Source organism: Herpailurus yagouaroundi, unplaced genomic scaffold, assembly GCF_014898765.1.
Source record: "Herpailurus yagouaroundi ecotype Mexico unplaced genomic scaffold, PumYag 159, whole genome shotgun sequence".
Classification (NCBI taxonomy): Eukaryota; Metazoa; Chordata; class Mammalia; order Carnivora; family Felidae; genus Herpailurus; species Herpailurus yagouaroundi.
Window position 1 is genome coordinate 49,618,483 of NW_024412400.1, and position 13,074 is coordinate 49,631,556.

At 40.9% G+C, this 13,074-nt stretch overlaps 1 protein-coding gene across 5 annotated transcripts in view; it reads left to right on the top strand.

Moving 5' to 3' along the window:
• MME (membrane metalloendopeptidase) overlaps positions 1 to 13,074 on the top strand; it is a 102,491-nt gene that overhangs the window by 634 nt on the left and 88,783 nt on the right. Inside the window, exons 1-3 of one of the 5 annotated variants that reach the window (XM_040480544.1) lie at positions 11 to 108; positions 4,759 to 4,925; positions 5,878 to 5,913. In XM_040480544.1, the coding sequence (XP_040336478.1) occupies positions 4,769 to 4,925; positions 5,878 to 5,913 (193 nt within the window). In that variant the 5' untranslated portion in view covers positions 11 to 108; positions 4,759 to 4,768. Of the gene's footprint in view, positions 1 to 10; positions 109 to 235; positions 358 to 4,378; positions 4,397 to 4,446; positions 4,466 to 4,758; positions 4,926 to 5,877; positions 5,914 to 13,074 lie in introns of those variants that run through there. The other 4 variants (XM_040480543.1, XM_040480546.1, XM_040480545.1 and 1 more) reach the window with 4 other exon arrangements.

Consider the following 13,074-nt stretch of genomic DNA (forward strand, 5'->3'; position numbering starts at 1 on the left):
ACGCACGGACCGACCGGCGCTCGGCGGGGCTCCCCACGCCCGGCCCCGCGCGCTCATTGGTCGGGATGTGTCTGCTCAGCAGCCTCCAACTTCTCCCGAATCCCACTGGTGAGTCCTGGGAGAGCGAGCCCGCACCTGGGAGCTGGGGAGAAGGGTCCGAAGGGCGCGAGAGCACGGGCGGTGGGAGCCGGTGGGACGGGCACGGGGCGGGCACAGCCGACCGAGGGCAGCGGCCGCCCGGGAGGCGCACGGAGCAGGGGCAGCGGCTCGGCTCCGGCGCAATCGAGCGCCCGGGACCCCGCGGCCGTGGGCGAGGGAGGCGTGCCCTGGGAAGGTGCCGCATCTAGGACTCGAAGAGTGAGGGAAGGGGCGAAGAGGGTGACCTGGAGGAGGGGTCTGCGAGTGATGTGGGGTCGAGTCTTCGGGTTCATTTCTACAGCTCCCTGCAGCCTCTGCCTCGGGGAGTTATGTTTGGTTGCCGGGATCAGCGCTACCAAATTGCAGGGGGTCTGATCTGGGGGCTGGGAATTTGCCATTCCGCTGTTACAGACACGGATTTTTTTTTTTTTTTAAAGCAAGGTTTGTTTTCATTTTGGTTTCTATCGGATTTTCTCATTTGTAACTCACTTTTCTGTTTTTACTTTTCCTAACCTGAAGATCCTTTCATTACCCTAGCTCTTCATCTTGCCTTAACCTTAGCTTGCTATTATATAATTTATGCTGATAGCGTGCTTAAATCACAGAGGGTTGGTTGGCGGGAGCAGGGGGGGAGTTCCTAGGTAGGTGAAAGTTTTCTTACCTCATTGGCCTCAGTGTATTTGTATTATTCGAAAATAAGGGTAATTGCAACCAAACGTTCCTCTTTAGCCACTTGATTGAGTCTGTTCCTCCCCCATAGGTGATGCAAATGGTAATTCTATTAAACTGGAAAGTAGTACCTGACGTGCAGTGTCAGCATTGGGGAGCTGCCAATCGGCAGGCCGGCTTTGGAGGATTGCAGCGTCTTCACTCTTGCATTATTTCTGGGCCCCAGCACTTACAAAAATTTGTCCGGTACTTTCTTGAACTCGCTGCTGTGACTTCTGTTGAAAAGCTGCACGGCATATGGGAGTGATGTGGTTGTTACTTTGTGTCCAGACCCCCGGGAACACCTACACAGTAATGTCCTGGGAAAAAAGGAGATGGTTTCTCTCTTGACCTGCCTCTTCAGCCTCCGCAGCTACAGCCTAAATACGCAACCTGTCTCTCCTGCTTCCTGTGCCTCAGTTTCCATAACACAAGATTGTTTTACTAGTGGACCCTCAGGGACTTGCAGAAATGCTAATGTGGGAAAGTGCTGTGAAGATGAAAATCGCTTAGGTTTATAGACTTCCCTTTAACAAAGCAGTTATCCTGTAGGTTGATTTGACTCTATTCTCAACTGGTGTAAGAATTGCTGCTTTATATTGCTTTGGAATATTGTTTCTACTTAAGCAAAATAATCATTCTTTTGGTAATGTTATTTAGCTGAAGTTGGCAGATTTCTTGTTGGGTTAGATCTCCTAATTCTCTGTTCTCTCCTCTGGAAGTGTCTCCTTTTTGGTTGAAACTTTCTGACCATATCTCCAATTGAGATATACTATTTTAAACATGTAGGTATTTTGGGGTGGGGGGCATATCCTGCTTTATATGGAACTATAAGTATCAACTTTATAATTTTTTTTGTATCCTTTTGCCCTCTTCCCTGCCTTCTCTAAAATGGGGTTGGGTGTAGTTGACTTGAATATTCTGTATCTAGGGGGTTGGTGATTGATCTTGGTGTTCAAGATTCTGGCTCCTGTTTTCTGATAGGAACATAGTGAATCCACCAGAAGTGCCTGGAAATGAATGGCAAAGTTAACCAGGAAGTTAAACTTGTATCATTTCTCCTTTTGCTCAGTGCTGTTCAAAATTGCTACTTAGGAGCAAAAGACAAAAAAAAAAAAAAAATCAGCGTGTTTACAAGAGGGGCAGATGGAGGGTTTGCAGGTGATTCAAAGATGATATTCTTTTGATGCAAGTAAAAGGGCTAACAGCTGTAGTCACTGCCTTTATTTCCCTGTAACAATTTCTGCAGTCTTAGGTGCAGAACCATTAAAAGCCCAGCTGCCTCTGTACCCCAGTCTCAAGGGTAAGGAGAAGTGAGGGAAAAGTAACCTAGACGGGAGAAAGACATGCCGGCCTACCAGTTTTCTGAAGTTGGAAGCCTGGTGGAGCCAAAGAGCACCTTTAATTTAACCCTGTGGCTACCCTGGTTCCTGGCCCTAAGTTTTACTACAGAAACTGATTGTTGTTCTCAGAGAGAACTAAAATGAGAAGTGAATCAGGGCGCCTGGGTGGCTCAGTTGGTTGGGCGACCGACTTCGGCTCAGGTCATGATCTCACAGTTTGTGGGTTCGAGCCCCCTGGTGGGCTCTGTGCTGACAGCTCAGAGCCTGGAGCTTATTTCAGATTCTGTGTCTCCCCCTCTCTCTGCTCCTCCCCTGCTCATGCTCTGTGTCTCTTGGTCTCTCAATAATAAATAAATGTTAAAAAAAATTTTTTTTTTTAATGAGAAGTGGATCGTATTATTTCAGGGAAACTTGGCTAGATTGTCTTCTGAAATATTAGAGCAGGAAGACAAATGCTCATGCAAGGCAAATGTGATTAATATTCAGATGCTGTTTACGCCACTCTTGAATTCTTCTGGGGAAACTGGGAAAATTATTCTTTTTATTGTTTACCTCTCTGAATGGTGTCCAAGTATTAAATTTGGTCCCATCTTTTCTTTCCCCAATCAACATCCGTATTAAAACTCCAAGGGCCACGATCAATGCAATTCCATATCATAACCCCAGGGTCTGTGAGACTAAGCCAACATGAGTTACATAACCATTAAGTAAGACATTTTAACATTCAGGTACATTACATCCCACTTTTATTGAGCAGACACAGTTTTCATGGTCTAATAAAATATTTTTATTTGATAGTCTGTCCTTGGTTATAGCCTCCTGTAATCAAGAGGACAGCGTGCTTAAGACTTTGTATCCAGAACTCTAAAGTCCAGCTGTGGTTCACTTATTAATAACTCACTGGGGAGATTAAATTCCTAGCTATTAGTGGGATCTCCCAGTCCACACTTCAAATGTAGAATCCATTTTCTACTTTATCCTGTGCCTCAGTTTCCACAAAACATACCATCAGGCAAATTGTGGGTGTTCAACAAAGATCTTTAAGAGTATTTCTGAGGAGTCACTTCCTCTAGGAACTAAGTTATATGCTTAATTGGTATAAAGTTATAAACAGCTAATCTGTTAGTTTATGATGCCCTTTTCTACAGTCATGCAGAAAAATTGAAGTTGGAGCTTTGGTGGATGGTCAATAAAGAACCACGAGGGCTCTAAAAGAAACCTAATGAAATTTAATATTTAGGCTTTCATCCCCTTAACTTCCCTCCCCCTTTCCAAAACTTCTGCAATAAGATCTAAAATAGCTTTTATTGTGTGATGATATGATACATTTTTATTTCAAACAGTGACCAAATGTGTTCTCTGTAAAGAACATTTACTAGTTTTGTAGTGGGGAAAGTTCCCTGAGTTTTATGTGCCTCGGTTTCCTAAAGTATAGAATTGGAATATTAATACCCACCTTACAAAGATTAAAATAATCAGCACAGGTAAAGTACTAAGAACTAGTGACTGACACACGGGAAGCACTCAACAAATGTCAGCTATTATTAGAAGTATTAATATTAATTTAAATATAAGTTAAGTAAGTATCTTAACAATTGTTACCCTGACCTGCAAGGAGGGTTTTTTAATGCATATATTTTTTTCTTCTTCAGTCGCACGAAGAAACAGTGATTAAGGTTAACAGCTATCTCTGGGTGTAAACCACTGACTTTTGGTTCACTGAGTGACCATCAGAATGTTGTCTAACCAGTTAATAGATACCCACATCAGCAGTAGCTGTAATTTTGAGCTTGTAAAAATAAAAGTTGTTTTTAAGACTAAAAACAAGGGGTGCCTGGGTGGCTCCGTCGGTTAAGCGTCCGACTGTGGTTCAGGTCATGATCTCGCAGTTCGTGAGTTCGAACCCGGCGTCAGGCTCTGAGCTGTGCTGACAGCTCAGAGCCTGGAGCCTGCTTCAGATTCCGTGTCTCCCTCTCTCTCTGCCCCTCCCCTGCTCATGCTCTCTCAAAAAAAATAAACATTAAAAAAAAAAGACTAAAATAAGCTATCACAAGTGTTTGTTCCTTTTTGTTTTTATCTGTATTCATGTTTCAAATTACTGCTTAGTCAAAACCTCAAAGTATTAGTCATTGATTTCCATGCTTATGAAGGAAACCATTGGAGCAAGATATAAAATTCACCTTTGATGTTGTCCAAAGTTCAGAAGGGTGAGTTTAAAACTTTGCTTTATGATGGTACAGCAATTATTTGCTTATGAACTGCCATAGGAATCTTATGTGAGTATTTAGCTAAGTCTTCTTGTCTAATTTTGTTTGGATCTTTACTGTTATTTTAAAAAAAAATTGTGACTGATCATGTCAAATTCATTGGCTCTATACTCTGTTTTCAGAATCAAAATTCTGACTTTCAAAAACAGCAGAACTTGATTTCTTACTTAAAATTAATTAGTCATTTACTTTTATCTAGCCACATTAGCATTTGGAAAGTTGTACACACATTTTCTCTTCTTTTTATCTATGTATTAGTTTGTTGGTAGTATTTAAAGACTTAACAGAAATTTTTTTTCCAGATTTTAGGTGATGGGCAAATCAGAAAGTCAGATGGATATAACTGATATCAACACTCCAAGGCCAAAGAAACAACGATGGACCTCACTGGAGATCAGTCTCTCCGTCCTTGTCCTGCTCCTTACCATCATCGCCGTGACGATGATCGCACTCTATGCAACCTATGATGGTGAGTGACTCCCACACCTGTGCACACAAAAATGCACAAGAGAGTGAAATCTTCATCTTACGCCTTTTTCGTCTACCAAGCAAATGTGTTATGGAGAGAGATACTTAAGGATGGTGGTATAAAGATTTCTTCATAAAATGTAACATCAATATGTCGAAACAGTTAACTCTGACTAAAGTACAATGTCTTTTATGTTTGAGCTAAGTTATTAATTGCCCAGTATATTTAGTGCACTCATGCTTATTTTATAAGGATTCTAGTGTATAATTTTATTTGATTAAAGTATACACCATTTTGTGGCCAGCTTCAATTAGTGAAATTTGTTGTGTCATTGAAATTCTAAAGGGCTTCACAGGAATCTAAGAGGTCTAATTTGAGTCTTAGCAGTTTTCACAATAGGGATTAGAAAAGATTGGTTCCTTAATAGGGGGAAAAAAAAGATTACCGTACTAAAACAACTGATGATTTGAATTTAGTAGATCTAGGGCTTAGTGAGTAGCGATGATACAATAAATTGGTGTTTTTCACAATAAAGTGTTTAAATTTAGGATTTACCTATTTTATTTCTCTATGTTCTTTCTAACTATTGGCAATGACATACAATACTCAGGTTTTAGTTCTTGCTTTAAGGAGTTTATTATTTAATTGGCAATTTTTTTTTCAACGTTTATTTATTTTTGGGACAGAGAGAGACAGAGCATGAACGGGGGAGGGGCAGAGAGAGAGGGAGACACAGAATCAGAAACAGGCTCCAGGCTCTGAGCCATCAGCCCAGAGCCCGACGTGGGGCTCGAACTCACGGACCGCGAGATCATGACCTGGCTGATGTCGGACGCTTAACCGACTGCGCCACCCAGGCACCCCTAATTGGCAGTTTTTAAAAGAACAGAATATAGGGAGAAATTACAAACCCGCATTGCAGATATTTATGCATATTCCCTTCTTTTTCTAGATGGCATTTGCAAGTCGTCAGACTGCATAAAATCAGGTAAGAAGATGGTTTTCAAATGGAATAGTTTTGCAAGTAACGTATTAACATTTAAAAATCAAATGCTAATAGACAAATATCTCTATATTTCCTTTGTGTATACTTTTATTTATTATAGATCATTTATTTATAGTCAAGGAAAATCCAAAAGTACTTAAGTACTAGATTGATTAGCTAGTTTATTCTAAAAAAGAATTTGCTCTTTCCAGCTCTGGAGTGTGTGGTAAGGGTGATAGAGGACTGTATCTCTAGCTTCTTGGAGTTTGCCAGGTAGTTGGAGAAAGACAACACGCTGAAATGGCGAGAGCATCATATCATCATGTTGACTTCTCGATGCAGGTGATCAGAGGGGCATGAACTAAGAAGGGAGTGTTGTGTGGTCCGTAAAGCCAGTTGGAGAAGAGAGATTTGGGAGGGGCCTTGATATGGGCTAAGGGTTAGAAGTACAGGTATAGAAGAGGGAATTCCAAGTAAGGACAGAGAACAGGAATCAATCATGTTGTTGAGAAACAGTGAATATGTAGGCTTGATAGATAGGGCCATGTGATGGAGAGCTTTGGAAATGCATGTGTTAGCTTTGATGTTGTAATGAAGGAGAAACGGATATTTTCCAGGACAGATCATTCAGTAAGGCAAAGCCGAAAGATGATTCTGGGAGTGCGGGGTTGGGTAGGTTCAGTGAAAAGTGATGAGCCAGAGAGGGTGGGCAGGTAGGGACTGCTGCCGTAATGGAGGGGTGCCTTGAGGAGCAGCTTAGAGTGGTATGAGAGAGCCCTGTGACCACATGAAGGGAGAATTGGATGACTCAGTGGAACAGTATTGTTAAGTGAAGACTATGAATGATCTGAAAATAATGCCAAGTTTTGGGGCACCTGGGTGGCTCAGTCAGGTAAGCGTCCGACTCTTGGTTTTGGCTTGGGTCATGATCTCACGGTTTGTAAGTTTGAGCCCCGCATCAGCTCTGCACTGATGGTACGGAGCCTACTTGGAATTCTCTCTCTCTCTGCCCCTCCCGTGCCCTGTAAATAAATAAATAAACTTTAAAAAAAGGAAAAGAGAAAATGATCTGATCCCAAGTTTTAAAATCTACGGGACTCAGGAAAATGGTAACCATGCGCACAGAAATAGAGAAGTTTGGAGGTAAATTTGTTTATGGGAGAGATGTGATTAATATGGATTTGGACAGGTTGGGTCTAAGCCAGGGGTTATGCACAAGTGGGTATAGACGGCAAGAGGGTAGAGATGGGGTGTAGGAAGATCTCTCGTGTGGGTCATTTAGGATCTGTCCAGGAGCGATAGGTGAAGCCTTGTGGGGTATTTGGGTTCTTAAAAGGAGATGAGCTACAAGGGCTGAACTTAGGAGGACATCAAGAGTTAGAGTACAAGGAAAAGAAAAGTCAGAGAAGGGAACCGAGAAAGTGTGTGGAGTTATAAGCTGTCACATCAATTAGAGAGTGGTGAAAAAGAGAAGAGCATTTGACAAGAAGAAGGTGGTAGCTGGGTGCAACAGCCTGGGATATGAACACTATTTACCTCCTGTCTCCTTTGTCAGGAGATTCTAGACCTCTTTTCTAATGTTCACATGTCTTCTAAGAAATAGCCTGTCCCAAATGATTTTGAACCATTTCCTATTAGATGGTTTTATCTGGGTTTTTGTTATGCAATGACCTTTGCAAAATAATGATGAGAAAATATCTTGGGATTTTAGGTGATAGTTTAATGTTCTGAATGTTTGCCCTTTGCTCTTCTGTATATTGCTTTTTGATGTTTTTATTGCTGTAGTTGCTCTGGATCTCATGTGCACTGACAGGACACCTGAGATATGACGTGGGTGACTGGAGGGAGGCCTGATTGGGACATTAGCCACTGGTTGCTCAACATACTAACAGTCACTTGCCCACCCAAGGGCTTTCCAGAAACAAAAGAAGTTTCTTTGTTCCCCAGAAAATGGCTGCACAGATCCCTTGGCTGGGAGATGTCCAGGGGCACTGTGCCAGAGTTGGTATGTGCCCAAGTTGTCAAAGTTATCATTTGCTCATCCCCCACTTTTCTTTTATTATATGCTCATTCTTATCCTGTTTTGAGAAACTCCCACTTATGTATTGACCTCTAATTATCTCCAAGTTTCTCTGTCCTTAATACACTTGATATGTCTTCTAAGTCTCTTAATCTATAGGCTCTCTTTCACACATAGTCTTTCATTCTCTTTCTCTTTAATTTTAATTTAATACAAAGAAATGGAACTAAAAAAAATGTTTTAATGTTCATTTTTGAGAGACAGATAGAGTCGAGTGGGAGAGGGGCAGAGAGAGGGAGACACAGAATCCAAAGCAGGCTCCAGGCTCTGAGCTGTCAGCATAGAGCCCGACATGGGGCTCAAACCCATGAACCGTGAGATCATGACCTGAGCTGAAGTCAGATGCTTAACTGGCTGAGCTACCTGGGTACCGTGAAGAAATGGAATTTTTTAACTAGGCAGATACAGAGAGTCTGGGCAGGCTCATCTAGTGGTACCTACCCCAATTATTAATGTGATATCTGGAATCTGGAATCTTAGGTGTGATTTACTGCTTAGGGATTGGACTTTGGCTTTTTTTTCTTAAAGTGGTGTTTGGGAAATCTCAATTCATTAAGACATATTTAACATGTATCCTTTCATTGTAGCTTAGAAATCATACCAAATGTAAAACACCTTATAGAATTGTACCTTGGCAGGGAAATGTATACAATAGAAATAGTGTCAGTGGTAAACAAAGTTGCTGAATAACTGTGATCTTCTTTATTTGGCTCTGTTTGTTTACAAGCTGTTAAAATACTTTCATATTGCTAGTTACTGTTCTTCCTGGGGGGAAAAATGAAGATTGAAACTCACCCTTATGGGTACAGTATTCACACTCGTGCCCACTTTCACACCCACAGTTCCCTGCTTGTTAGTCAACCTTTTCTGCCATAAAAGATACAACTACTGTTTTTAGCAGCTCAAATTGGGGCGCCTGGGTGGCTCAGTTGGTTAAGCATCTGACTCTTGATTTCGGCTCACGTTTTCGTGAGCTGGAGCCCCACGTGGGTTCTGTGCTGACAGCACAGAGCCTGCTTGAGATTCTCTCTCTTTCTCTGCTCCTCCCCCACTCGCACTCTTTGTCTGTCTCAAAATAAATAAACTTAAAAAAAGTTGCTGCAAATTAACAAAATTCTAGGGGAATTCTTAGAAAAAAGTATTAAAGAAAAATGAATGAGCAGTGAATGGAAAGGAAAAGAAACATGGAGAAAAAAAGATGTTGAAAAGAATATAAGGTCTCCTACCAACAATTTCTAGATTGCTTTAAAAAGACTGGGAGAGGGGTGCCTGGGTGACTCAGTTGGTTAAACATCCAACTTCAGTTCAGGTCATGATCTCACGGTTCATGGGTTTGAGCCCCATGTCAGGCTTTGTTCTGACAGCTCAGAGCGTGTAGCCTGCTTTAGATTCTGTGTGTGTCTCTCTCTCTGCTCCTCCCCCGCTCACACTCTGTCTCTCTCTCTCTCTCTCAAAAATAAATAAATATTGAAAACATTTTTAAAAAAATGACTGGGAGAGGGGCTCCTGGGTGGCTCAGTCAGTTAAATGTCTGACTCTTGATTTCGGCTTAGATCATGATCTCATGGTTCATGACCTTGAGTCCAGCGTTGGGATCTGTGTTGGCAACATGGAGCCTTCTTGGGATTCTCTCTCTCCCTCTCTCTCTCTGCCCCTCCCCCTGCTTGAAATCTCTCTTTCTCTCAAAATAAATAAATAAGCATTAAAATAGATACATACAAAGACTGGGAGAATTCAACCCTGAGCACAGAGACTGATAAGAATTGGAAAAGTAGGTATTGAGAGCCAAGGTGCTTACTTTAAGTAAAAGTTGGTTCTAACTTATGTCTTTCTCTTGATAGATGAGGATGTCATAGCAAGTGTACTTCTCTGATCCTTTCAAGTCAAGGGATAGATATCAGGTCATACGAAGGCAAAAATGTAGATTATCTTGAAATCTGTTTGGTGTTAGGTACTTTAAATCTGAGAATCTATGAGTTTTAATATTTATAACATACATCAATTATGTTTATAATACATACTTAAAGATAATTTACATGTATATGAAATGCACCAGTATGAAAGATTATACCAACCTAAAATAAAAGAAACACTACTTAACAAATAACAAGTTAAGGTAGTGTTCAAAACCCTACTATTAAAGCATGAGTAATGTTATTCATCTCTTATTTACTATATAAGATTGTCAAAACATGGAGTTATAGAGCTTGCTTGTGATTTCTCAAACTTCTCCATATACATCTAAATCCTGAAACTGGTTTCCATTGTATTGTAACCTTACTAGCTCGGAAGATTTCAAGGAATCACATGCTTTAAATCAGGGTTTCTCAGCTTCATCACTGTTGCCATTTTGGCCTGGATAATTCTTTGTCGGGGTGAGGAGGCCGTCGTGTGCATTATAAGATGTTTAGCAACATCCCTGACCTCTTACCCACTAGATGTCTAGTACCATTCCCTTCCCAACTTGTGACAACCAAAAAATATCTCCAGATACTGCCATTGTCCCCTTGGGACATCAGAGCCACCTCCAATTAGGTACCACTGGCTTGAATGATCTCAAGAGATCATCCAGTGCTTTTCCCATTGTGGTAGGTGGAATAATGCCTCCCTAAAGATATCCACTTCCTATCCCTGGATCCTGCAAATATATTACCTTATATGGTGGTGGGGGGGAGGGACTTTGCAAATTTAACTTAAGAATCTTGAAATGGGGAGATTATCCTGAATTATTTGGATGGATTTATGTAATCATAAGCATGCTTATAAGGGGAAGGGAGCAGAAGGGTAGAATCAGAGAAAGGGATATGACCAAAGCAGTGCAGAAAGCAGAGGTTGGAATGATACAGCCCCAAGCCAAGAAATGTGTGCTGCCTCGAGAACCTGGGAGGGGAAAGGAACGGTTCTCTCTTACAGCATCCAGACAGAGTACAGTGCTGGCAACCCTTCTTGGGACTGTACGACAGGAAATTTGTGCTGCTTTAAGCCATTAAGTTTGTGGTAATTTGTTATAGCAGTGAGAGGGAACTTCTAATACACCCTCCATCATTCCTTTATTTTCAGACTGTTGGTAAGGAATTAAAATATGTACATACATACATGCACAAGCGTTTCCCACCAAGCTGCTGCTTTATTACTAAATGGAGGTGTGTGATATAGAGTATGGGGAAGGAATGTTAAATAGATTTACAGGGGAGTATAATAATAGAATATAGGAGAATAATAATAGAATAGAGTGGAATAGAATAGAATAGAATAGAATAGAATAGAATAGAATAGAATAGAAAGAGACAATAATAAAAGAAAGTAATAATAGTTAACACTGAAGAGTTATTTGTCTGACACTATTTAAGCAGTTTATATGTATCAATACGTTTGATTCTTACAATGACCCTGTGAGGTAGGTACCATTATATCTTATTTTTCTAAATGAACAAACTTGGCCTGGGATGCCAGCCCAGGTAGCCTGATTCTGGAGCTTGTAATGGTGACCATTCCTCCGTGTTGCCTCGAAGGAGACTAGGAGTCTATCAACCTTTTAATACCCAATGTCTTTACATTGTATGAAAGCAGATTGCCTCCCCTCCTGCTAGAACCTAATGCTAAGAGGCATAAGATGACTCTCGGAGAGTTGAAATAATTAAATCCAGACTGAGAAGGAGGAGAACAAATATCTCTCCACTCCAGAAAACAGCTATTTTACTGAGAACAGTGAGCAGCTTCATCAGTGATTTTAGTACATCAAATACAACTGCAATTGAGTGGTCTTAAAGAAGCAAATATTAACAGTGTTGTCTTAGACTCTTTGGGGGATGGAGATACATACATACATTTCAATTTCCCAAGTTAAGATACATGAGCAATACAATGCACAAAGAGAGAGAAAGACTGTCTGTACATTGTGCAGGTTGTATACTGCATAATCATGGTAGCCCGAGAGACACCGAGAGACAGGTTCATGGAGCATCAAGCCTTGGATAAAATCTCTCAGAACTATTCATTTCCTTTCCTTTAAATCTCTACTCACCAAGCAAACTTTTTTTTTCCTACCAAGCAAACTTTTGATAAGTACTTAATTATTAATAGAAGGAAAGGAGGCATTCTGTTCACTTGAAAGATATATTCAGCATGGTGAGATAATGTATTCATATTCAGAGTATGAACCTTCAAATTTCTGCTCACTTTTGTAAGGGTCAGATTCTGGTAATGCCCTGGGTGAAGTATCTTGGCACCAACTGGACTTTTCCTGGCAGCAACAGGAAAAGGTCTCTCACTGTTGGCCACGGTCTCTCCTTTCTTGCCTGTTAACACCCCATGAAGCCTCCATGGAGAAAAATGGCACAACTAGATAAGTACAAGAAAGACTGCAGACTGACTCTTCAGGGCTACCAGGTGTGTAGCAACCTTTCGGAGTAGGAGATGAGGCTATTTTATTTTGTAATTAAGTTTGAGAAAAATCCTTCCGGCTAGCAGGTATCTTAGTAGAAAGCTGGCTGAGACACACCTTTGTTCATGTAAATGTGGCATGTGGCAGTTTGCTTTGGGCAGCTTTCCCGACACCATTCTCCCGACTATTGTGTAGCAATACTTCCTTGAAAATTTCCCCGGTCAAAATTAGCATCTGTCAATCAAATCCTTTCCAAGAAGGGAATCAATTATGTGATAAAAACAAACATATGTAACATATTTTTCTTACCTTCTGGGTAGAATTTAAGCAGTGGTACACCATTATTTTATTTTTTTTCCTTAATGCATGGCCAAGGTATGGAAAACATAGATAAGTTGAATGAAATGGTTAAAGGGAAGGAAATTTAGCAATGCCTGGTAAGCTTATTTGGAATCCTAAGGTTTGTTTCACAGCTGTGAACATCACCTATATATAAAGGAGAGTGGATATAAACTCTGCTTTGGCTAGGATGAGGCCTCTGGCTTTGCACTCACTTAACATTGCAGAGTGAGAGGTATGACTGTAGTTCAAGGGTCTTGCTTTGTTCTGTTCCTCAGCAAACTGTGGGGTGGCAAGTGCTTTCCAATAAGCCTTTGATATAATATGAAGATCAAGTTGATAATATTAGTAGATTATTTAA